This window comes from Labrus mixtus, chromosome 15 (genome assembly GCF_963584025.1).
Source record: "Labrus mixtus chromosome 15, fLabMix1.1, whole genome shotgun sequence".
Classification (NCBI taxonomy): domain Eukaryota; kingdom Metazoa; phylum Chordata; class Actinopteri; order Labriformes; family Labridae; genus Labrus; species Labrus mixtus.
Genome location: NC_083626.1, coordinates 13,195,856 through 13,222,851, shown reverse-complemented (window position 1 = coordinate 13,222,851; position 26,996 = coordinate 13,195,856). Strand labels below are relative to the sequence as shown.

Here is a 26,996-nt window from a genome sequence, read left to right as displayed (position 1 = left end):
CAAAATTTACACGACTAAATATACAAACATTTCATGAACAAAAAAGAAAAGAAAATGTATGAGTTTTTTTAATTAACATTGCATTTCATACATGTGCACTTTTTATCTTGTTTTTCTAGTTTTATTTGTGTGATATTTGCCATAAAAAGAGAGACGAATTTGCATTTTCATGACAACAAATATTAGAAAGAATGATAACTACCAAAATGTACATCTAAATTACATTTTTGCTTGAAAAACTATGGCTTTATCTTGCCCTAAACATGTAGAAATGTATCTTATAGTTGATCAAAACTGCATGTTAAAAACAGAGTTATGGTGGCTCAGTTTGTAAGCCTCAAATACAAGAGCTAACTTTCTATCCTCTTTCAGTTCTTATCCATGCTTGTTCCTCCAGGTTCCTCCCACACCCATACAGTATGATGTCTCTGTCAGAGGTTTGTTTGTGTTTTTGTCCTGTAGCGGATACACCTACAGACTGCAGGGTGCAACCTTACTTTCTGCACAGAGCATGCTGAGCTATGCAGCCCTGCTTTTATGGTGAAAAAAAAAACATTCAAATTCTGTCCGTGCAGTTGTAAATGGCTGTACATGTATATATGAATGCGTCTTGTGTCCAAGGTCAGCATTTTCCTGCAGAGGGATTAACCACAGCCAGATTAACTTCGGAGGAAACAAGTGAAAAGAAGACAGGCTGCATAGGAGGGGACTTAAGGTGATTTTATTAATGGATACATTACATCAGACTCTTAATCCCCATGCATCTGCTCACTCCTCCATTGCTGTGTAATATAGAACCAATGTGACTATCTTAAACTAAAATAATTTCACCCTCACATCCATCTCCACTTACACTGAAAATGTCCTCAGTAGAGACGGGATCACGTCACATTACAAATCACGAGTCATCTTATGAGCTTATCCTGGAAAACATTCTGATCTCTGGATTCATCAACACCATTTGATTTGATCACTCTCACTTCTGTTACTTTTTTTTTTTTAAATCTCATCTTTTCAATGTTTCTCCCTGCAGATGTGAAGGAGGTTTTACACAGCCTTGGTTTTAGCTGCACTAATAACATTAAATGTGATTCATATATCCCCATCTTTGAGTTAAATTAATGATATATCAGGCCTGTCTTTTGTCTTTAGCTGCCAATGAAAGGGAGAGGTCCTTTCATTTTTTTTTTCAGGCATTTGTACAAACTTCTTCACAGCAATAATGAAACATGACAAAACAGCTACATAAACATCACATAAAGAGTCTTTATCCTGGTGATCATATCTTCTTTTTTTTCCCCAGGAAAGCATTAATAGATACTAGTGCCCCAATCAATAGAGAAGTACTCAGCGATAATAAACCCATAATAATACCATTTATTGGTCATACAGAATAAAATCCCTAAAGTATTTTTCTTTTACATGATTTTGAAAATCAATCAATCAATCAATCTTTATTTGTATGTTGCCAATTCATAACAAATGTTTTTTCAAGACACTTCTCAAAAAGAGCAGGTCTATACCTTACTCTTAATTATATCATTTAAAAAGATCTAACATTAATCATGAGCACAGCACTATAAGCAACAATTAGCAAAGTAACAGTGACAGTAGAAACTGCTTTAAACAGGCAGAAACCTCCAACAGAAGAGATCTTATGTTGAACAGCCATCTGCTGCAGCTGCTTCGAGCTTGGAAAGGAGACGCAGAAAGAAGAGACGGGTATAGAGAGAAACAGAAACAGAGCAACAACAATGAATGAAATAGATGTATAGACAATGCCGGTAATGAGGGTAAAATTAATAATAATTTTAATAATAATAATTATTAAATAATAATAATAAATGTTTCAAACAAATATAAATTTACTCTAGAGAAACATAACTTTTCTTTTGCAAAAATGATTTAGTTGCTGAGCATCTCATTACATTACATTGACCTGTTTTTACTTGAATACATACTTAATACTTTAAATATATAAATTGTAAATATATCTTGTATACATTGTAAGTACAGTATAGACTGTTCTAAATGATGGTGATCTGACTGTGAGGTTTACACACTGCAATAAAACCACTAGAGGGCGTTGGCTCCTCAGTAAACATGCCTCTGCTTCAGTGGTTTTTATTTGATACCAGTCTTTGACTTCATAATTTATCAGTTTGCAGCCTGTTTCTTCCTCTTTTCACCGATTGATTGATTTTTTACAGTATGCCTTTATATAATTTACTGTTGTACACACTGAATGTGTTCTTTATTCTAGTAAATGATTCAAGATTCCAGACAGCCCTCTCCTTCACTGTATTTGTCTTTCCCACAAAGAGATTTTGCAACACAGAAGAAGAAAAAAACAAAAACAAGAATACATTGGTGCAGGTGTGCTTTGTTACTATGGCCCCTCTTTGTACCATCTGTCCTCTTATGAGAATTAGAAGTCACAATAATTACATGATTAAAATAAAGATTGATAATAAAGATTTCTGAATTTTACAAAAGTGTAGGCCTTATCATTCAGGGACTGCAGCAAGAAGGGTAACAACATGGTGTTTATCGAAGAGGCTATATTTGTACAACTAGGCTATATTAAACAGTAGGAGGTTAATGATTGTTCAACTTATCATTGAGCAAAATATTTGCTGACCTTTTGGCCATTTTTCAAGAATCACCAACATTTCAGTTTCTATTCACACTTTCAGGTTTGGCCTATTGGCTTGAAATAAACTAATGAAAATAGAAGTCATCAATAGGACAAATGTAACTGTTACAAATTACAAAGAGTCTGATCTTTGGCAGGTCGGCTATAATTTTTATAATGGTCACCATTGGTGTTAGGCTATCTTTTTACTCAACTTCTCTCCAGGTCGGTTTGCCTCATAGACTGTAAATAATTATTCTGTAAATAATTATTTTGTAACAGTCTATGGTTTGCCTACAGGGCAATTTGTGGTTGTCATGGTAACAACAGAACTGCGCACCTTACACTGTGTTTGTAGTTTGTGCGTCGCAGGGGGTACGCCGTGCCTCTCCATCACTCCCCCCACCCCCCTCTCAGAGCCCCCTGCCTTCACCAGTGCTGCAGCTCATGTAGACCTACCGAGATTCTTCCGGAGGTGGGCGTGACCAGTTTCGCTGCAGAGGGATGCTCCGCAGCCCCACGCCGGACCAACCAGCGTGGAAATCCCTGCACTCAGGCACGTAGCAGTGGCACACACATTCACAAACGTGCTCTGACTGCTATCAAACACCCTCAAGCTCACAGCATCTGTGCTACATCTCTGCTCTCCTTCCTCTTCTCTTCCTCCTCCTCTCCCTCTCTCCCTCTCTGTCCTCCGCAGCTCTGACTCATTCAGCGATTATTATTTCCAAACCGCAGCAAGCCATACCACACAACGCGGAATAATGTCCTCCAACCTGCCCCCCGGGACCGCAGCTGGGGCCAAAAGCAAACCCCTGTCCCCCTTCAGGAAGCGAGGCAGCCTTCAGTACACAGCCAGCACAGGTGAGACATCTCGGTGTGCGTAAGAATGTTTCGGTCTGCAGCAAAACGTTGACACTTGACTTTAGAGCTTCAGCCTCCAGGTCTTTTGGATGCAGACTGCATTTATATCGAGTTCTGATTATTTTACCAGATTTTTAAAAAGAAGAAAACATTTGAATTACTTGGACACCCTGCTTGTAGTTTGGGGAAATGCAAACCTGTTGATTAGAAATGATGCACTCTGCATGTGAAGGATTTTGGCTCAAGTAGGTTTCCCCAATAAAATGCAGCTTTTCCTTTCATCCCTTATTATCAGGCTTGTTTTTTATTGATGCAACATGACCACAAATATTCCCAAGCAGCAGTAAAGCCAACACTGCATTAAATAATTGTTGCGTAAGTTGCTGCTGTTAGGAGAAAAGTTATGTTTCAGTAGTTGTTGACACTTTGGCTTATGTCACACTGTCAAAAATGTTGCACAATGTTAAATAATGCAAGGTAAATCTACGGCATTTCTTATTCCTATTCTGAGGCTTGTCCCTTGAGAACAGCAGTTTGATTCTTGTTTGCCGTGTTTTTATTTTATTTAGCCTGATGGTACTATTTAGCCTGGAGTGAATATGTAGGTTGGTACCTCACAACATGATCCCAGCTGAATGACAGGATTAGCCTTGACTATGATGTATGCACAAACTGATCAGCCTTTATCCAAACTACAAAGAGTGAGACTGAATGACCAACGGAGTACCAGCCATTTAAAGCCCCCTCCCCCTTGTCCATTCAGGTGAACCTTAACACGTTATCTCTGAAATATTCAACATGTTCATTTAGTTTGATATCATGTAAATATTGCTAACCCTATGCAGCAGATTATCACCATTAAGGTCTATTAATGTCATCCGTTAGGGGGAAAGTTATGCTAAGGTGGTGACAAAATGTTCTCTCTTTTCCCCTGGTCAGCATCTAGAAATGAAATATTGATGTCCTCATACAAGGCAAAACAATAGAGATGATTGTACCAGATTGTCAATATTTTGTAGTTTAAATGCATTTAGAGTTAATGATATTTTCTGCTTTGCAGTTTTTCTAGAAATTTGAATTGCGTAATATAAAAAACATCCATTGCCTTAAATATCTACTGTATCTTTAAAAGCCTTACACACTCAGGTCATGTTGCCACTGGGGACCAAACATACTGTGACCATCCAATGACTGTCACAGATTCAGCTGAACCCTTACAACAAGTGATTCATCAGCCCTCCCCTCCCATCACGATGCTCCCTGTGATTACCATCATTTACAGCTTGCATTGCTGCAAATGAGGGTATGTTTTAGACCACAGGAAAGGCAGACTCTGCACAGTCTCTGCAGAATCACATCAAGTCAACATTCACATTTTATGCTGTTAAAGCATCCAAGGGAAGCATCTGAGCAGGCCGAGATGACATTTAGGTGACTCGTCATCTTTTGTCTTTTTTTTTTTTTAAAGGGCACTAAACTATCTTTGGGCTGATCATTGAGTACTGTGGATGCAAACAACAACACGTGATGCGGAAACAGCTGCAGACACATTATCATTGGGAGTAGAAGATCAGGGTGCGGATTGAATGATTGGTGGTGTCATTGTAGCGATGCTTTTCTGGAATCTAATGAAGCCACTTATAATAGAACCATAAATGATTAGTCTGACATTTAGATTTCACTTGTCTGCTTAATTAGCTTAATTGACACTTAGCATGCTGGAGAATCATTAGCTTATTAGATTTCTTTAATAAAAAGAAAACCTAACCTTTAAATCTAATGATCTTTCTGCAGAACCATCAGAAAGGCCGGGAGGAATAGATGTGGAGTGATGCAGCAGCATCTAATCAGTTTACAAATAAATGAGTTTGAGCCACTCTCAGCCTTGCCTTCTCTTTAGGTTCTTACACACATCTATCCCACGTCTATCTCATGTGCATTTCGTGAAGAGCTGAGGCATAGCATTGTACATATTTAGCACATTATTGCAGGGTTTGTAGAGTGAACTCGGCAGTGCGTGAATCACTTCTCTGGCTGTGAAAAAGGTAGTTCTGAGATTAGAGCACTACCCACTCACCATTTAGCCTACTCTGTGCCTCATGCTGTTCTGCTCTTGCTGAACAATAGAAATCAGAGTGAATGATAAGGAGGAGAAGAAAATATAATGATTATTATAAGCATTGCTTTACATTACTTGAGACCTGATATTTGCTTAATAGGGAGATTCATAACCAAGAGAGCTGTGTTGGAATATTTACATCTTTAACATAAAGCTCCTGGATGTGAGGACATTTTTCGTTTGTGTTGTCTCAAGGTCCCCTGTGTGGACAAAGTTTTTCGTCTCATCTCTTTGCCAATCTTGTTCTATCTACATGTGTCGGTAGTATTTTCAGAGGAAAAATCTCCTCCTGTTTTTTTTTTTAATAGTCAAATGTATCACTCACTGTTAATCTCTGCAGAGCAAAATGTTAAAGTCTGATTATGCAGTGAGCTCTTAATCTCCTCATCTGATGGTTATGGTTACAGGCATTAAAAATGACTTTATAGAAATAATCAGTTATTTCACTGAGGGTCTGGTTTGCTTTTGTATGTCATAAAGAGTCATTAGGTTCCTTTGGGTCCTTGGTGCAGACGATCTGCAGCTGTGGACCCACATAACTAACTGCTACATTTATTATTGTTAGTCTTGTGCCTATTATAATTATCATTATTATAATTGTTAATATGAATCTCATATTGCTCGACTAACACTTTCAGTCCTCACCATTTCATTCTATAGTCAAGACAGTCTACTTTAATTTAAAGGCAGATCAGATTTGATGTGGTAATCTGTTCCACAGTTTCAGGGCAGCTGCTGCAAAGGCTTAAGGTCCCCTGGTTTTAAGCCTAGTGTTTTGAACATCCAGGAGCAGCTGGTTTGTTGACCTTGTTGCTCTAGACTTGAGTGTGAAAACGAATAGGTTCATCTAGGTAAGGCGGTTCCAGTCCGTTAAGCACTTTAAAAGCTAACAGCAAAATTTCAAAATTGATCCTGTATCAGAGAGTAAGCCAGTTGAGGGATAGCAACACAGGTGTAATGTTGCCCGTCTTTGTCTTAAGGAGGCATGCAGCCACAGTTTAAACCAGCTGCAGACGTTGGATGAATGACTGGTTCGTTCACATATACAAAGAAATACAATAGTCAAGTAAATATGTAACAAATATGTGGATCACCCTCTCTAAATAATTTCAGTAAATAGCCTACAGTAAGGGAGATAGGCTTTTGCTTTAGCCATAAGTCTTAGCCGATATATGCTCGACTTAACAACAGAAAAAATCTGGCTGTCAAATGTGAAAAGCTCAAAATAAACACCAACATTCTTAACAGAAGGGTAGATATTAGAGGCTAAAGGGTCAAGAGAACCCACATCTTTAATTTCAGGGTGTCCAAACACAATGACCTTGTCATTTAAGTTCAGGAAGTTTAAGGTCATCTGTGTTTTAATGTGTTTTAGAGTAGACAATCCAGGAAGGGGTGGATTGAACCCCTACTTTTTCAATTCCATTTGCATGTAGATTTGTACAAGGTCCTCAAAACAGTGGAAAGAGACTTTTATTTCCAAAAGTAGGGGGCAGCATATATAATCGGTTTTAGACTATGGTGACGTGATTTGCAGGCATGCTGCAGAGTCAACTCTCAAGCCACTTGACTCTGTCTATCACTCTGCTATCAGATTTGTCACTGGTGATATAAATGATACTCACCATTGTGTGTTTTATGATAGGGTTGGTTGGCCTTCTTTTGCAGAAAGACGCAAAAAACATTGGTATTTGTTCATTTTCAAAGCCCTTACTGGTAAGCTGCCTCCATACATTACAGCATTGTTGGAATGGAATCGTGGAACCTATTGCACTCGTTCCAGTGACTGGCTGATACTTAAGGTCCCCCGGGAACATTCAGATTTGGGAAAGACTGCGTTTTCATTCAATGCTCCGGATTCCTGGAATGTCATCCAACAAATTAAAAAAATTAGGACTCTGCCCTCACATGCAGCCTTTAAGGCCATAGTAACGGACCATTGTTCATCAATTTGTAACTGTTTTAGCTGTGTTGCTGGCTGTATTCTGGATATGTACTGTTTTCTCTGTTTGTTTGTTTTAGCTGATTTCTTTTCTTCTTTTATACTTGCTTTTTTTTGCATCTCCTCTTCTATGCTGTGAGCTCGACGTCACTGTAAATGAGGGAAACCTCAGTGTCTTTCGAGTTAAAATAAAAGTTTTGAATTGAATTGAATATAAAAATTAAAAAAACAGGATGGGGCCCAAAACGGAACCTTGACGGACACCAATCTGTTCATCTGTCAGGTAGGACTGAAAAGACCAGCGTTCACTACCTTTTGTTCCCATATAATGTCCCAAGCGAGACAGGAGGAACATTTGATCAACATTGTCGATGGCAGATGTTAGATTTTTGAGAGCATGGGGATGCAGGCTCTTTAAATCGGCAGTTAAAATTTGATCATTTAAAAGTCAGATTCATCAAAAAAACAGAGCAGTTTAAACACTATGACGAGATTTTCACTGTGACTGAAACTTTGACTCATTGATTACTTAAAATGTTTGCAGCTGTGTGAGAACTACTTTAAGAAACTAGAAATAGGTCTGAAGTTAGAACGAACAGAAGGCTGGAGATTTGTACTGTACAGCAGCACAAGTATTTATTCGTTTGTTGGAGGAGGAGGTTGAGCTTCAGCAATGAGAATTCTCAGTAGAGTGCTTAGCCTAAAGGCTTCTCCAGACTGCGATTTTTGCAATCTTGTAAGTTTGTTGCAAGCCAAATTGTGCGACACGGATCTCATAATGTTGGGTACAACATGCATGTACACTGCGTTTAGGTACTTGTGAATAAGTAAGTCAACACGCAGCCTCATCAGTGTGCAGCTGAGGTTGCCATAACCGTCAGCAGAAAAAAGGCTCTAACCATATTGGTGTTCATGTGCAAAAAAAAAGATGAGGAATTGAAAAATGTGGACATGGTCATGGGGAAAAGAGAACAAATTGGGATGCCAGTGTTGCAAATAGAGCTTAAAATAAGTTATGTTATTGTTAGCATACGCTTTCAACAGCCCTGGCGTCTGTGTGCTTACGCTGATTAGTGCTTCTTCTCTTAGTTTTTTTGCGGATCACAAACAATTTAAATGTGCCTATTTTCCCACCTACTGTACAAGAGTGTGTACAATCACATCATTTACCTATACTTTTGAATTCTGCCTGCCAACCTTCATAAATTATATATATGTCATATAAGAATAAAAAAGAGACCTCCTGACAGCTCTTATCCCCTCTCCTTTACCCCCTGTGCCAGGTATTCCTCCCATGTTCCACTCATGCTCTGTAGCTCTGATTTTCTCTTGCAACCTCTCTCTCTCTCAGCTGCATACTTAGCTAAATGCAACTTCATATGTTCCACATTTCCCTTAATTCCACACATATTTCAAACTTGTCACTGTTCCTTTTCCCCATTGTATCATTCAACCCAGTATGACCCAACCTAAGTCTCATTATGATGATTTCCTCCCTCCTGTTCCTTTCTTTGTCTCTTTGTTACAACTTTTCTGCTTTTGCTTCTCATTTCCCAAGAGGAACTGGGACTGAGTGTAATATCCTTTATCAGGGCACCTTAGTTTTTCAGCACACTCATTTTCTTTTACCCCCTCATATGCAGGAGCCCAACAAAACTGCACATCTATACCACCCATGGGAAGTCTTAGCAAACTGTGATGAAGTTCTATGAGTAAATCTTCTCTGATAGTGTTTGTTGACTATACTGTATACAGTGTTTCCAAGATAGCTATTGGGTTTGTGCATACCACCCCCCTACTGTACCTGGTCTGACCTCCTCCACCCACTGTAAACTAGTAATGGCTGCGGTACTATATATAAAGATATTTGGTCTGACTGTCTTTTGGAGAGATATTTTTCAAATTCAGGTGTGTACACATCTATTCCCACACATTACTGCTCATTCTTTTATCCGTCTGTATAGATTTTGAGATACATGAAATAACTGCTCCTCAGGTATACACTTGTTAAAACTCCCACTTCATTCCCACACATTTATTCCTTGTTCACCCAAGTTCATGCCTCTTAAACTTGGAATATTCCCAACAATTCTACGTTTCTTTGTTGCAGAATTTTCTTTACCCAATATGCAAGTGTGCAAGTTTTACTCTCCTTAGCTTTACACTGATAAGTGCATAGTTTGTTGGTAGTTGACGTAGATCGTAGACACATTTAAATTGTGAGGTGATTGTCCTGAGAATCACAGGCTATCTTTGGTCATCTTTGACCCTCTCTCAGAATGTAGCCACAATCAATTTGGAGCCACAATCACAGATATTGCCATGATTGATCATCTGTCATATGGTATGGTCTAAAATCATACAGTCTGTACCTGGCATAAGTTGCAAGAATGTTAAAAAAATATTTAAAGGCAGCACATCTCAAGTTTCAAGTTCATGAGGACAAACCATTAACATTACACTAGTTTATTTGGCTCACACAACTAAAACAAGTTAACTTGGTTGTGACTGCTGGTCATCAGCTGCTGTGGCTTCAGCTGTAATAAATAAAGTGATTGGTTTTTGATTAATTGGAACCAGCTTCAAGCTGTGTAGTGACTCTATCCTTGTGTATTTCATTGTATTGAACTTGTACATTAGGTCTAACAAATGCTCTGAAGAAGGCTTTGTGCCAAAATGCGACCTCAGCAAATATTTTGGTGTTTTTATTGACAATGCACTGACCTGGAACACACATAGACAGTCTATGTAGCCGATTACAACAACGGTTACATTTCTTATGTCGTCTGAGAGTTCATGGTGTTGATCAGAAATGTGTGTTTATTTTTGATCAGGCAGTCTTAGAGAGTCTAATCAGGTTAGGTATGGTATCACATCATGGTTTGATGATCTGTCTGAGCAGTTAAAAACCAAACTGAAATGTCTGATTTAGACTGCATGGAAAATGATAGGAGGTAAACATCACACATCCCTGCAGACTATTTTTGAAAAGGCTACTTACTCTAAGGCAAGCCAATAAGATTGTCAGTGAGCCATCCCATGTTCTACATACAGAGTATGAGCTATGCCCTCTGGTTAGAGGTTCAGAGTTCCCTGTTGTAGACTGAGCAGGTTTAAAAACTCATTAATCCCTGTTTCTATAAAACTTTTAAATAGTGGCAAATAAGACAGATAGACACTGGAATATAATTTGTCCTTGCATCTGTGCACTGGTATTTAAGGATCTGTTATTTATGTTCTTAATTTTTCTGGACATTAATAATGTTCATAGTTTTATGTTTAATGTGAATGATGTTGATAGTTGTCTTTTTTTATGGCTGCAGCATGAGTGAAGATCCCAAGACAAATGTTTCACTTTGTGGGACAATAAAGTTAATCTTGAATCTTGAATCTTTAAAATGTTAGTGTTTGTTCTCCTTAACTTGAAACTTGAGATGTGCTGCTTTTATAGTATTTATTAGTGTAAGAAAAGACGGTCCAATACTGTCAAATGAAAAAATAAAATAATAATTGTTTTAATTTCAAAACTAAATATGTTGTACTTTATAATAATGTCATTTTTGAAATGGTCTGGTGGTTAATAGTCCTCTTTTATTTAACACACTTAAAAAAACATGTTTTTTTAATTGCATACACAGACTTTGAATAAATGTACAAAAAATGCAAAACTACAAGAAAAATATTTTTAAGCACAAGTGTACAGGGGCTATATGTCAGAAAAGCCCAGAAGCCCTCCTGTTCGATTTGTATTAGTGGACTGTAAGATCATCATTGTTGATGCTAATTAATATGTTAGCAGCAGCATTATGATGTTACAGTACCAAACCTGTGTTAACCCATCATATGTTTCAAAGTGATTATATCTTCTGTGTTAAAACTGTAATCTAAAGGTAAACACTTGGAAATGGAGTCTGGTAGAAGTTCAGTGTTAATTTTCATCTCTGCATGAAAGAAATGAAAGAACTCAATATTACTCCAATCAGACAGCTATTATAAATGAGAAATAAACAAGTACAGAGGCTGATAATTGACCTTTGAACACACTGTACTTTGCTCACACCTTGATCATGCCTCTGTTGGTTGTGCCACACCTTGTCATCGCTGCATGCTTAACACATGTCACAGTCTGTGTCACAAACTGATTCACAGTAATTACACGGGAGACCCCTTGCAATTGTAATGAATGATTGACAAAATCCTGGGAGTATACCACCCCAACACACAGATAACCTCCTGCCTGCGTCTGTTCTTCTGTTACTCATACTGTATTGACCGACATCTGGCCTCGCAGAGGTCTTATGGACTTGAACCCTATGGGTGGGACCCCCTCTCTGTTGTAATGCAGCTCATACTTTATGGTCTGGTGATGCACTAGATATACCTGATGCTGAACTGTGTTTGCAACACATCGACCTGTGGAGAGCCAGAGTCTTGTTTGAAAGGTATAGTGCATGCTGCTGGAGACATGATTTTAGATAAACACGTGTCTGAAATACTTCTTGTTTTGGATCAGGGTTCTTCTTAGCATTATAAAGTAACTTAGGTGCTGTACTTAAAGATCTTTTTGAGTTTCTTGTACTCTTCAATTAGATACAATTTTAACTCAATCTCAACAACATTGCAAAAGGATTCTTGTTCTTTTGACTTCACCTTGTTTATTTTACAGTACTAGCTACTTTACAGTTTGATAAAATACATGTTATCAGTGAATGCATTGATCAGTTAATGATCACAAAACTAAACCTCATCTATTTCGATAAAGAGCTAAATTCTTTCATTCATTTTCAACAAAAATAAGAAGAATATTTTGGTTCAAGCTTTTTCAATGCACACTTTATCCTCCTCTCTGTCAGAGTTGACTGTTAAAACCTTCAGCTTTTGGCTATCTTGGCAGGGAAAACAAATCAACACTACACTAGCACTAAAAAAATAAAAATAGAATGCTGTTTTTCTTAAATTTTTGGTTTGAATTTACATGATAGACAATCAATCTATACAATTATTGTCCAATTAAATGATATTGAATAATAAAGACATTTGTTTTTAGCCTTAAAAAACATCATCCTCACGCTATCATGCTATGAAATATGACAAAAGGACCATTTTGCATAATGACTAATTTATTTAATGTACTTGGAATGTGGATTTATTTGCTGAATCTATTGTTTTTCGTACGTAAAATTTGGAAGGCAAGGCTTTAACAATACATTTTTTACTTTTTGTCAAACTAAATTAAAGACATAACTGTATAGGTTCAGTTCTTTAAATGAATCTGTTTTGGGTAAATGCTTTACTAACATGTGTGATCTCTGAATGAATGGCCCATGTGGATTTGTGTGTAATATAACATTTCACCATTAGAGGGAACCTTTTGAATAAATACCACTCACACCAGGTCTATAAACAGCAATCATGTTTGTTGTGCTCCCCCCTCTTAGGGCCACAACAATTTGACCCACTCGAAAGCAATTCTGGCTTTGAGTGGACTGAAAAAAGCCCAGACACAATTATTTAACCTTAGGAGGCTGAGTGGTATTTTGCTTGCTTCTCTGCCCAGTTTATCAGCAGCGCTTCTCAGACTGGATCATTCTGGTTGAAAAGCAGCTCTGCCATGGAATAGAAATAGGACGTTTGTGTGTTTTGTTTGCAGTAAATCCTGATATAACTGTCAGGGAGTTTCAGGTCTGAGATTAGAACACATGTTCAAATTGTGCTTCCATATACTGTAGTTATGGAGACATTCAAATATACCTGTCTCATATGGATGCCTGGCTGCCTAAAAAAAAATGATGCACATAATTAATGTTGCAATAAAAGATTGAAGCACGAGGCAGGTAATGTGTCTTTTACTGTGAACAAATCCCATGAGAAAAAAAAAGACATATTGGTCTATTCATTCCTCATGAAGCCCATTGTTGAAAAAAAACACATTTAAATCCTGTCAAATACCATACTATATCAGGGCAGGGATTTATGATAAACTTTGATGTTTAAGTTAATTAGAAACAGAATTACTAGGCTACATACAAACACATTGACATACTGCACTGAAGTGTTGGACAAATGGCAGCATAACCACTTAAACACTAAAACTTATATACAGGCCTAAGATAGATAGATAGAAGATAGATATATATTTAAAAAAAGTTTTAACATAAAAAAATCAAAACAACGCATGTAGAAAGAGACAATAGCGCAGTAGTGCAATGGCGTTCCACATTGAGTACCACATAGTAGAGAAATCAGAAATATTTGTCAATATAGAAGGTAAAGGTAAAAGATTTCATTCTTTCTGACTCTCCTTCAGAAAGAATGAAGCCTTTCCAAGCCTAACACAGTTGCAGCAGGTGGCTGTTCAACATGAGTCTGGTTCTGCTCGACGTTTCTGCCTCTTTCAGGCAGCTTCACCTCACCACTGTTACTTTGCTAAATGTTGTTCAGTGCTGTGTTCATGGTGGATTAATGTTGAGTCTTTGTAAAAAAAAACAACAACAAAGGGAACGGTCTAGACCTGCTCTTTTTGTAAAGGGTCTTGAGATAGCTTGTTATGAGTTGGCGCTTTACAAATAAAAAATCATGATGATGATGAAGATTTGTTATTCAGCCTTGAGTTTCGAGTTACAGTAAGACAACTTGAGTTGAACTATTGACAGTGTTGAGCAAACGAAGATAAGATATGTTGCACAAACACTATGTAAAACCTTAGAAATCGGATTACTAAGTCTTGGCTAACAATGGATTCAGTCAACAAATGTTTTAACACTTTCTAAGAAACTAAATAAGCCACGTGGCCCTTTTGCGCAAGCATAGCGAGCAGCCATTGTTGTTAACCAGTGTAAATTTACATTCAGTGCCAAAGTAGACGATAGATATGTCTTACACACTGCAGACTTAGTCAAGGATTTCACAATCACTTATCATTCTTTGGCATGAAATTGCATCAGTTTGCTAAATTATTAATCTGCTTTTTTGTAATTTTTAGCACACACACACACACACACACAAACACACACACACAGTTCTGTGTTTACAGCCTGGGAAAGCATGTTCCAGAAGCTGCATCCTTAACAGGGTTAATGTGCTGGCCCTTTAATTTTGTTCATGTGAGAAGAGATGGGAGCAAGGATTCATTATTAGACATTCAGACTGCCGCTATTCAGCCTGCAAAAATAAAACAAAAAACTCACTCTCTACAGCTGAGACAGCACCGTTTAATTCTCACGCATATGAACAGACGACACAAACAACCCGAACACATGGTGTCCTCAACAAAACATAGCACAAAGGATAAAGTACAGGAGAGGGGGTGTAGTTAAAGAAACTCACTGCTAGAGAACACACATCAGCTGGTGATGTACATCGCCTCCCCCCTGCCTCCTCTCCCTCCTGTGGTACATCCCAGATAGATGTCAGAGGCATTTAAATGAGGAGGATCAGCTCCAGAGGCAGCGAGTGCAGCGACAGCTGGCCTGAAGAGAGCAGAGAGGGTCACACACTGGGATGTGAGGGGGAGTTCATGGATCTGCTGGACCAGCTCTTTGTATGTATGACAGGGACAGATTATAGGGAATAGAGGAGATGACTGTTTGACTGTGTGAGTGTGTTTGTGTTTTTGTCATTTTTGTCATTAGACTGTGAGTGTTTGAAGTGTACTTTCTTGTCTCTCTCCATCCCTCTCACCTCTCATGGTAAACCCGTCTTGAAAGGACAGCAGATGCCATCCTGGGCTGTTTGCTGTTGGGCATGTTCCACCTCCCTCCCAGGACAGCCTCTCTGTCTCTCTCTCAGCCTCCCTGTCTCTCTCTCCTCTCTTGGCCTTGTTAGCTGCTGGTTAACGCAGGCTTTGAGTATAGACAGGTATGCTCCACTACCCCCATCCTGTGCAAAAGCACAAATAACGCTCTCCTCTCCTCCCCTAACCCTCCCCCCACTATTTTTCCTCACTGCCACTCTCCTCTGTCCGTCCCTTGACGGCTTTGTGCAATAGCCCTGAGCAGTTCTGTCTTTAGTGCAGAGGAGAATGTGTTCTGATTGATTGTCCCAGAAACTAGCTTTCTCGTGTGTTTTGGAAACGGTGCAGAGATGCAACTGTGCACAAAGAAGCAGAGCAGATCGATAAATTGTGCTGACTTCAGCTGCAGCTGTGGGATCAGATCAAAGGGTTGTTTACCAGGATAGTGGGAATCTTTACTTTACATTTCTAGCATTTCTTTTCTTAACGGTTCAAGTAAGAAGGCTGACAGCTGCAACAGAACACACGAGAGAGATTTCTACAAGAATATCCACGTGGGCCTGCAGACATGCAGTTGATGCAGCTGCACTGATTAAAACATCTCTGGCAGTAGAAAGAATTTGACTGCATATCCGAAGAGACATCAACTGTTTCATGCAAAGTCAGAAAGAGATGTTGGAGGAGAAATCATCCCCACCCTCCGACATAAGACTTGCTATGTGATAGTGAGCAGCCAGTTCTCATTTTTGTTACTCTGAATAGTGTGAAAAACAGCGCGGGAAGTTAAGCTGATCAGGTTTGTTGTGTGTTGGTTGTCTTATGTTAAATTAACAAAGTTTTCACAAATACGAGTCTTTCAAGTGATGTATTGAAAAAAAGAAGAAATCGGAATTGTAAAACCTTTAGGAAACTTTTGGCAATGCTTTCTGCTTTCTGCGTGCATGAGCTGTGAGCTGTGAGTACGTTTACCTTTCACTGTGAGTCAGCGGCATTCCCTGTGGGCTGCATATCAAATCTGCATAGCCAATAGAAGCAGGTAGACAGTGGTTGATGATGCATGGCTGGTCTGATGCTAGAAACACAGAATGGGAGAGAGGAGAGAGAGAGAGTGAGATACAAAGAAAGAGAGTCTCTTGATAATTCAGTGTAATCAGGCTGAATTATGTTAATGCTAATATATTGGGAAATTCAGACAGGGATTCTTTGCTGTTTCTGAAAATCTACAACAAAGGCAAGAAGAAAAGAAAACTGTACTGTAGATTAAGTTTCACAGGATGTTATTTGACCTCTGACCTCTTGCTCTCCTCTGGCTTGTATGCTTCGGATGACTTTTCTCATGTGATTTCATCTGGGAGGACCCGCTTCTTTTTTGCAGTTTGAGTACCAGAGTCATGCTCTGTATTGCTGCTGAAATATTCATGCAGTGGAAGACCCGCGGTTAGCTGATACTATTGACCTTGTTCTGAAGCTTGTTATTGTGTCAGACACCTCGTCATTTACGGGCACTCGTTCTGCTCTCGTGCTGCTACGATTAAATCAATAAGAGCTTAAGCCAACTAGGTTATGTTCAAGTGAAACACTTTATTTTCTGAGTTGTTTGTTCTCCAACAGTGGGGGGATGAGTTGTTGCGTAACCATAGATGCTACTGATCCAAATATAGCAGCCATTAGGGGATTAGCTCTGGGCCCGACAGGCTTGGCTAGGCTTGGCTTTACTGCAGCCCAACGTGGATGTCTTTGCCGCTGGTACCCTTCTGCCCTCCACACCAGCGTCTGCTGTTATCACTGTAAAATGATATGCCTCCAAGCGACAGCAGGGATAACATCTTTGCCAGCCGTTACATTACACAGACGTGTTCCTTCCTATCAGCAACTATCAACTTGGTGGCAGACTTGAGGACAGTTTGTGTCACATTTTCATCAATTGAAGGCTGCTGCTGGACATGGATAATGAAAGTATTTTAATGGTGTAGTTTTTATACATGATATACCCAACATCTCCATAGGGGTTCTAGAGTACACAACAGTTCTTTTTTTTCTAAGCTGCTCGTCAAACAAAACAAAAATAGTTTACTGAGGATTTTTGATTATTTTCTGTCAATCAAAAATACAATTGGTTGTGTCAGAACTAAATTTGTCTGACTGATTGAAGCCAACATCTCACATTTATTTCCTCATCCAAAGTTGCTTAAACTCAGCCAATTGCTGATAAATATTTAGAAATGCATCTTTTTTTTTTCTTTTCCTTTTTTTTGATATCTCCTTTTTGGCTTTTTAAGCCTTTATTGTAGAGACAGGACAGAGGATAGAGTTGGAAATCAGGGAGAGGAAGAGTGGGGAATGACATGCGAGAAAGGAGCCACAGGCAGGATTTGAACCCGGGCAGCCGACTTCGAGGACTACAGCCTCTGTACATGGGATGTGCAAATAACCACTAGGTCCACTGGCCCACCTAGAAATACATCTTTATTACTTTCAGAAGCAAAAACCACATTCACTAAAGAATACAACAAGTCGGTGCTACTACATTTAATACTTAAGCATTAGGTTTCCAATAAGTTGATTTGGCTCTGAACATTACTCATTTTACTTGATTGCTTCAGATGACATCTTCCTAAAATTATTTTTGCTTTAGCCTCACCTCAGTATGTATACACTGAGTGTTCACTTAAGTGATTCTGCCTGAGATATATGCGCTGCACACTCTTATAGTATATTGTGACTTTGCTTCCTTGTGGTTTAGACAAACTTCAGTGTGTTGTGTGGGAAGTGTTTATTGGACAGTGTTAAGGAGAAGGTGCTAAACACGTGGCCACACTATCACCTCTTCTCTCTTTTTAGCTACAGTTTTTGCCGCCTCATAAAGTGTTTCATACATATAATTAAGCTTTTTGTCGAATCCTTACCGGTCCAGTTGATTGGCCTGTCTCTACTCCCTCACTGACCCTATAGGGCAGACAGACTCAGACATGCTTTGTTAAATAAATCGGACTTTAATTAGACGGCACACAGCACTACACAGAGTGCACAGACTGCATGTATCAAACTGAGTGCCCTCTTTAACCTTCCTGTGTGTATGGTCTATAAATACTGATGGACAACAGGCTCACTGACACTCTCGTGTTCACAGGATGAAATATTCAGGAGAATGATGAATATTTCAGTGGCGGGTGCGTAGTTTCAAGGGGAAAGATTAATATCATCGCAGGTAGGCCGCTAAATGTACACCCCGAGAGGACACAAGAGTGAATACATTGTGTCTGCTTCCTGTTTCCTGTTTCTCACCTCACTGTTGAAATACTTCTCTCCAAGCATCCACTTACAGTCTTCCTTAGCCAACGCCATTTTTTCCCAGTGACTTTCCCCCTTCATTTTTCTTTTTTTCCTTTCCTTGACAACTGGGTTTGTATAAAACTTGAGTCTGGCGATGGCAACAATGGAGGGCATTAGCCGGTGTGTGTGTGTGTGTGTGTGTGTGTGCTGATGGGCTCCCCACCTGAATGCTCCATTGTGTCTGGGGTCACAAACAGCTGCTGAGCTCAGACCCACTGATGGAGGAACAACAAGCTTCTGCAGACTGTTGTGGTTACTGTGAATGCATGATGTGCTGAAGGAATGAAGAATTGTAAAGACAGAGTACCTGTAGTCTCATTCACAATTCATTTTCTTGTTCAGCCCACTTTCTCCATGCTGGGTAAAATGAGAAGACATTTGCTGTTTTTATCAAGGTTGATAAACTCATTGACAGTATAGGATGCAGCTGCTGCCAGCTAAACTGAATTATCCTCTTCTAGAAATTAAATTACTTGTGCCTTGCGTCGTGTTTAACGACTTTTTTTCTGTTTTTGTAAGGTGCTAAATTTTCCTCTCCCCCTTTTTTAATTTCTAGTTGATCTCCGTGGTGCACGCCACCTCCTCACTTCCCAGCATTCCTTGCCTGGTATCCCTGTGGCCTTGAAACAATCCATTGATCTGCGTACATCCATGGACGGGAAGTACAAGGAGATAGCTGAGGTAATAACTCAGTGATTATGCCTCTAATTCAGGAATTGCTTTAAACGTGCTTGTGGCTAGATGTTTAGACTTGTATCATGTCCTCAACTGGTTTTTTTTTGTGTCTGTGAAGGAGCTGTTCTCCCGCACGCTGGCGGAGAGTGAAATGCGCAGCGCTCCCTATGAATTTCCAGAGGACAGCCCCATCGAACAGCTGGAGGAGAGACGTCACCGCCTCGAGCGACAGATCAGCCAGGATGTCAAGTAAGTGTCGTGATAGAAAAACAGGTTTGTTCGTTATAATCCTGAAGTTAATGATGCTGAAGCATAAGTGAGCTCATTCTCTCTGCGCTCAGGTTTGAACCCGACATCCTCCTCCGAGCCAAACAGGAGTTCATGAAGACTGACAGTGCCACAGACCTGGAGTGAGTGCCCCACCCCCTCCAACTATTGGCAACAGTGAACTTAAAATACTTTTAATGTGTAATCTACCGGGATAGAAAATAAATGTCGGCCTTTGTCTGTTGATTTATCATTAGATACATGAAGGAGCAGAGCCAAGCTTCTGACCTGCAAGAGAGAGAGCTAGTTAAAGAGAAAGAGTATCAGCGTGTCTCGATCTCTGGAGAGGAAAAATGTGGGGTAAGCTTGAGTCACAGCTGAAGTGACGAGAGAAGAAGAAAAGGAATAAAAATACTTTGGAAGTAAAAGTTGAAGAGCTTGGCACACTATTACATTTGTGATGTTTCTCACTATTGAATAACTCAGTTTTGTGTCTTTGCCTCTATCTCAATTTGTTTGACTCTATTCTTCCTTCATCCAGGTTCCCTTCACAGATCTGTTGGATGCAGCTAAATGTGTGGTGAAGGCTCTGTTCATCAGACAGAAGTATATGGGTCTGTCGCTGCAGAGTTTCTACAGGACCACCGCTCGCTACCTGCAGGAGCTGAGTGAGAGACCTCTGGACCTGGAAATATTTGAGGAGGAGGAGTTCCCAGAGACCACAGCCACAGCAGGTGTTTACACATGTGCACATCTGCACCACCACAGTAAAACCTCTAACCACTGCTGGCCTAAAAGTTTGTTATTAGTGTGTTTTTGTTTTTCCAAAAAACAATTCACATAATTAAAGCATTAATCGTTTGATTTGTGTAGATGAACATCTAGAAAAAAAAAAGTACAACATGTGAAGCATAAGAAACTGATCCTTATACAATCGATTCAGAGAAAACAAATAATGGGAGAAGACAGTTACAAACATCTAGAGGTAAGAAATAGAAGTGTCCTCCCTACTTAGAAGAATGAGAAATACGAGATATAAGAGATATCTTATAAGCAGCCAGAAATCATAAGGTGGCATGTTGTTAACATCAGAATAAATCGCATGTTGTTAATATAGGAATGGGAGTTATTTCCAGTGTCATGTGTGTTGCCCTCTCATTAAGATATAACGGTGCACAATCACAGATTTCACAGTCCATCTGTCGCACACTCCTGAACCTGCTGTCACAACATGTAGTCTGTTTGAAATGCATGTGCGCTACCACCTCGTTCAAAGCCATGACACAATGCGACGCTCTGTCTCCTCTCAGATGCCACAGTGCACCCACCTGTTTCTGAAAAGCACCCATATGAGAACCAGGACCCTGCCAGCATGCCCCCTGACATGGGTTATGGCTGCAAGATGGTGGATGGCGTCATGCATGTATACACGGCGAGGAACGTTATGGAAAAGTGAGGCGTTTGTTATGAATCACTCCATGCATGCATACTTTATTTTTTACTTAGATTGTGCTTTTTTAGACTCACGCAGTTTTGTTTTAGCGAGAGTTTTCTGCTTAAGTTTTGGTTTTGCTAACAGGAGCACAGAGCTGGAGCTTCCTTATCCAGACCTGCAGGAGTACATTGCTGATATGAACGTCATGATGGCCCTCATTATCAACGGACCAGTGTACGTTTTTTAAATTATTTTATTTAATTATGTTAGTATTTATAACAGGCATTTTGGATGTGATTTTAAATGATTAAGATATGTCAATAAGTGTCACAGCTTTTTCTGTCTACGGAATAGAAAAACAATTCAAGCTAAATTTAGTATTGTATTTTTAGATAAAAGCAAAAATTACGCATCAATTGTTTTTGTTTTCTTTTGCCACAGGAAGTCCTTCTGCTACCGACGTCTGCAGTACCTGAGCTCTAAGTTCCAGATGCACGTCCTGCTGAATGAGATGAAGGAGCTGGCAGCACAAAAGAAAGTCCCACATCGAGACTTTTACAATATCCGTAAGGTGAACATGAGAGCCGTTTCTACTGAGCCTTATTATAAGTATTTGTTGAATCCAGAGCCACTTCCCAGGTTAAGCTTCTTATCTTTTTTATTTCAATATTTTACAGGTAGACACACATATTCATGCCTCTTCCTGTATGAACCAAAAGCACCTGCTGCGTTTCATAAAGAGGGCCATGAAGAAGTATCCCAAGGAGATTGTTCATGTGGAGAACGGCAAGGGTCAGACGCTGATGGAGGTGTTTGAGAGCATGAACCTGACGGCCTTTGACCTGAGCGTGGACACACTGGACATGCACGCGGTTAGTCACACTAGTTTATGATGAACTCAGCTGTCAAACAAGCATGATGATTTTTTTTAAAGTTATTAAACCAGACATGCTGATCATTGGGCGGCAGTAGCTCAGTCTGTAGGGACTTGGGTTGGGAACAAAAGGGTCACCGGTTCAAGTCCCGGTGTGGACCAAATATGGAAGTTGGTCTGGTAGCTGGAGAGGTGCCAGATCACTTCCTGAGCACTGCTGAGGTGTCCTTGAGCAAGGCACCAAACCCCCTCCCCACCATCAGCTCAGAAGCGCCCACTGTGGGCAGCTCCATCACTCTGACATCTCTCCATTAGTGCATGTCCATAGGATCCTGTTTGTGCATGTGTGTGTGTATATTTCAGCCTATGTATGTGTTGCATGACTTAGAGTGTAAAAACTGAAATTTCCCCATGCGGGGATCAATAAAAGTAAATCTTTAATTGATGAGACATTGTTAGAATGTGTGCTTTTTTGTCATTTGCAGGACCGCAACACTTTTCATCGCTTTGACAAGTTCAATGCCAAATACAATCCCATTGGAGAGTCCATCCTGAGAGAGATCTTCATTAAAACAGACAACCACATTGAGGGGAAATACTTTGGTCACATTATTAAGGTGATCACTCACACCTTAAACACTGCTGTTGTCACAAATGTCTGCAGAATGACTGGCTATGTCTCTGGCGCCCCCTGCTGACTCTTTATGTTACTGCTCTTCAGGAGGTGATGGCTGACCTGGAGGAGAGTAAGTACCAGAATGTGGAGCTCAGATTGTCCATCTACGGCCGCTCCAGAGACGAGTGGGACAAACTGGCAAAGTGGGCCGTCAAACATCTCGTCTACTCCAATAATGTGCGCTGGCTGGTGCAAGTGCCTCGACTATTGTGAGTAAACACATTGACAGGAAATCTGAAACGATTCTGCATGTTAAGTAATATATATCTGTAACAGGTTTGACTGGGAATAAAAGGGTCTACGTATAAATGGACGGTATAAGCATAATAAATGATAGTAAGTTTTATACATTATAGCAATTAAAATGATATTTTTTATCATCTGAACTACCCTTCTATATATTCTTCATAACAGTTGGAGAAAAACCAAAAAATAAATTAATTGGAATATTAACATTTACAACTATAATGATAAGAAAATGGGCAGGACTACAAATTATAACAGTTGGAGTTGAGTAATTCTTTAACTTACATTAACAGTTATAATAAAGATAATAGACGTAAGGCTGATATTAATAGTTGTAAAAGTTGGAGTCAGGCATGTCCACAGCAACAGGCTGTCTGAGCAACAATCAAGAGGAGTCTATGAGACAAGGGGGCTCAAGATCTCCCAGGAAGATACAGTATATGTTACAGTATAAGATTTACAGTTAGTGACATGAAGTTATATGATCAGAATGCAGAGAGAGAGAGAGAGAGAGAGAGAGATAGAGAGAGAGAGAGAGAGATAGAGAGAGAGAGAGAGAGATAGAGAGAGAGAGAGAGAGAGAGAGAGAGAGGGAGGGAGAGGAGTGGAGCTCAGTCTGCATTTTATGACTTACAATCTAGTCTTCAAAAGCATAACTAGGGGCTGGTCCATGCCTGAGCGAGCCCTAACAATAAGCTTTAAATGAGCAATAAAAAGGTAACATTAAAGTATTCTCACGTGTGTTTTTCTGTTAAAGTGACGTCTACCACACAAAGAAACAGTTGTCCAACTTTCAAGAGATGTTGGAGAATATCTTCATGCCTCTGTTTGAGGTTACAGTAGACCCCGGCAGCCACCCAGAGCTGCACCTCTTCCTACAGCACGTACGATGTCTTAACTATGGACTCATGTACTCATATTTTCTCACATGTAGCCAGACTTCAGAGGGTTTCATGAATCTCTTGTTGGTCCCTCTCACAGGTTTTGGGCTTCGACAGTGTTGACGATGAGTCTAAACCAGAGCAACTCATCTTCAATCTGGACAGTCCGCTACCAGTCAACTGGACAGAGGAGGAGAACCCGCCCTACTCATACTACCTCTACTATATGTATGCAAACATGACCGTGCTGAATCACCTGCGCAGGTATGTCACTACATCTCAGTCTTACTGCTGCTGTAATCTGCCTACTGTCCCTGATAATATGTTTCAAGGTGTTTACAGTAAAAACAGGTAACAGTTACTTTGGGAGCAATCACTCACTTCAAGGTGGTAGTTAGACAAAATGCATGGACGTTATTCATGGTGCGCAGCCCGGGTTCTTTATCCACTGTCATATCTCTAAATATATATAGATATAGGTGGACATTATTAAACTTTCCACATTTTTTAAATAAAGAAAGAACCAGCTTTCAAATGAGTGCAGCTTGTGTATGCACTTGTTTGCATAAACACTATCTTCTAAGCTTCTTAAGTACAATGGGAAACAGAAATCTAAGAAATACATCCCACTCTTATTAAGTCAAGTAATGACAACGCTGAACTCCTTTTAATCTGTTGATCACCCTCCCAATCTTCAAATAAACCCATAATAACTAAGTCACTTTCTTCTCTCTGTTTTGTCCCAGGCAGCGAGGGTTTCACACGCTTGTCCTGCGTCCTCACTGCGGGGAGGCGGGGCCGATCCATCACCTGGTGTCCGGTTTCATGCTATCAGAGAACATCTCTCATGGGCTGCTGCTCAGAAAGGTGCAACCTCAATATCCTGAGAACGGATTCATTTCACACAGAAAAGAGAGTTCATCAATAAAAGAGCTCATGAGGAAATTAATGTAATAAAAAAGAAATGGTTCCAGTCCTCGGCTCGTTTACATCAACTCTACTATCTTTGTTCATACTAATACTTTGATATAGTGCACTGTCTGTTTATTACATCTCAAACCATGATGCATTGTGTCCCTGCAGGCTCCTGTGCTGCAGTATTTGTATTACCTGGCACAGATCGGTATCGCCATGTCTCCTCTGAGCAATAACAGCCTGTTCCTCAGCTACCATCGTAACCCTCTGCCAGAGTACCTGTCCAGAGGCCTCATGGTGTCTCTGTCCACAGACGACCCTCTGCAGTTTCACTTCACAAAGGTAAGTGTGCACAGTCGCTCAAACACATTCAGAGAAACAAAAAAAGATATATTGAAAATAAAAAAAGAGCATAGGTTTGTATTATTAATGGTTTATATCATCTTTATTTCTCAAATGTACACTAAGCCAACACACATGCTGCATAAATGTAATTAAAGTCAGCATTGTCTAACACTTAGTAAGGTGCACACCTACCTTTCATAAAGTATTATCAGATACATATCATTAAAGATAGAGGAACACAGACAGTCACAGACCGGATGTCAGATCCTCAGAAACTCTGAGCTCATTTGAACTTATTACTGTGGTTCTCTCTCACATTTAAAAGAAAATACTAATTTATTGATGGATCATTGTTTATATATGTTATCTAAATCTGCAAATTAAGAAATAACCCAGGTGATCACTGAAAACAAGTGAATTTAGGAGTTGAATGTGTTCTCCTTAAATGTAGAGGAGTAAAGGGATACTGAAGTAAAGTATAAGTACCTCAAATGTGTCATTAAACTGGACTCGCTGTTACCACAAGTACCTACAGGTGGTGCCAAAATTAACCACTTTAAACATAAAAGCTAGTCAAAGAAGGCCTTCATTAGTATGAATCAATCAATTAATCAATCTTTATTTGCATAGCGCCAATTCACAACAAATTTTATCAAATGTATATGCAGTATATTTTACTAATCGCCCAATTTAGAAGCAAGAAAAATACTAACTACATACCTTTAAAACATTATTAACTGTTACAATCCCCCTTTAGATTTATTAATTTCTATGTTAACTTGGTTTAGGGAATCTGGTGTTAATTTCCAAATAGTTTTAGTGAGCATGAATCTACTTTGTAATAAAGAAATCGTCTAGTAAACAGTGTTTTACTGTGCTGTTTGTTTATGTAGGAGCCGTTAATGGAGGAGTACAGTATTGCTGCTCAGGTGTGGAAGCTGAGCTCCTGCGACATGTGTGAGCTGGCCAGAAACAGTGTGCTGATGAGTGGCTTCTCCCATAAGGTATCAATCATATCTTTGGAAACATTAAATATCAATCCATATGACTGCCTGTCTTCTTATTGTTCTGCAGACTGTTGAATTGTTTTACTCTAACCCCGCCTCCTTTGGATCAGGTTAAAAGCTCATGGCTCGGCCCAAACTACATCGCAGAGGGGCAGGAGAGCAACGACATCAGACGCACAAACGTTCCTGACATCCGTGTGGCTTACCGATACGAGACCATGTGTGAGGAGTTAAATCTGATCACACAAGCTATCCGCACAGATGAGCTGGAGACCATTGAGGAGGAGGGGAGTCTGTGTATGGGAGCTGTGCAGGGAGAGAAATGAACATGCAACGACACTCTACATTCCCTGTCTGCTCATGGGGACTTTGTATGCATATCAACATATCACACCTTCAAGGAGACGAACACTTGTTACAAGACGATATGAGAGTAACTATCAGAGAGGACCTACAATCTGTGTACCCAGTGTGTTGATTTCCTCTAGTTTCTCTGAATCATGCTGTTTAATTTCTCATGGTGATTTCACCATGTCTTTTCATCTATTTATTTTAAACTATTGTTGTTATATGTATCTGTCCAAAGTGTGCATATACTGAACAATATAGACATTCAATTCTCAAAACATTGATGAAACTTCATCACTGGAACAAACACAGAGCAATTTAAAGTAAGAAAAATAATCCAGAACCATTTTGAAGTAAAGAGTTTAAAAGTAAGAGTGAATATAAACATTTTCTGTATTTTCTCAAGCTGTTTAGTATTTTAAGAGCCCAAGTTCAAATTCTTCTCGTCAGCCAAAAAAATGAATAAATTAAGTTTAAAAAAATGTTTTTTAGACAGCATTAAGGGATTCAAAACAGTATATTTTAGAAGCTCATTGTAGCAATACACACGATTTTGAGACAGTATTTTATTTTGAGTGTAGAAATAAATCATGGTTTTCAGGAGCTGCTAGCTCCAGTGTTTCTCAGGTTCAAATATGAATAAGCTGTAAATGTAAGTAGAAATCGAATAAAGAAAAACAGGCTACACTTCACACAACCGTT

General features: G+C 39.4%; 1 protein-coding gene across 3 annotated transcripts; it reads left to right on the top strand.

The window, feature by feature from the left end:
* Positions 1-3,144: 3,144 nt before the first annotated feature.
* ampd2b (adenosine monophosphate deaminase 2b) lies at positions 3,145-26,585 on the top strand. 3 transcript variants are annotated; one of them, XM_061057414.1, is made up of 18 exons: positions 3,145-3,499; positions 19,182-19,306; positions 19,419-19,549; positions 19,642-19,710; positions 19,825-19,927; positions 20,109-20,301; positions 20,878-21,019; positions 21,147-21,236; positions 21,444-21,573; positions 21,680-21,874; positions 22,362-22,493; positions 22,598-22,761; positions 23,556-23,682; positions 23,780-23,943; positions 24,426-24,546; positions 24,763-24,936; positions 25,833-25,943; positions 26,057-26,585. In XM_061057414.1, the coding sequence occupies exons 1-18, from the start codon at positions 3,400-3,402 to the stop codon at positions 26,270-26,272; spliced, it is 2,487 nt and encodes an 828-aa protein (XP_060913397.1). In that variant the 5' UTR covers positions 3,145-3,399; the 3' UTR covers positions 26,273-26,585. The 3 variants fall into 3 exon arrangements, with proteins under 3 accessions (XP_060913397.1, XP_060913399.1, XP_060913400.1); XM_061057416.1 differs by lacking the exon at positions 3,145-3,499 and adding an exon at positions 11,804-12,002; XM_061057417.1 differs by lacking the exon at positions 3,145-3,499 and adding an exon at positions 15,001-15,100.
* Positions 26,586-26,996: the final 411 nt, after the last annotated feature.

What these genes read in the sequence shown, in the direction of transcription:
- ampd2b (XM_061057414.1), top strand. Translation starts at nt 3,400, where the DNA reads ATGTCCTCCAACCTGCCCCCCGGGACCGCAGCTGGGGCCAAAAGCAAA. An exon ending in CAGATCAGCCAGGATGTCAA is followed by an intron (nt 19,550 to 19,641) that starts GTAAGTGTCGTG and finishes CTCTGCGCTCAG; the next exon opens with GTTTGAACCCGACATCCTCC. An exon ending in GACAGTGCCACAGACCTGGA is followed by an intron (nt 19,711 to 19,824) that starts GTGAGTGCCCCA and finishes ATTTATCATTAG; the next exon opens with ATACATGAAGGAGCAGAGCC.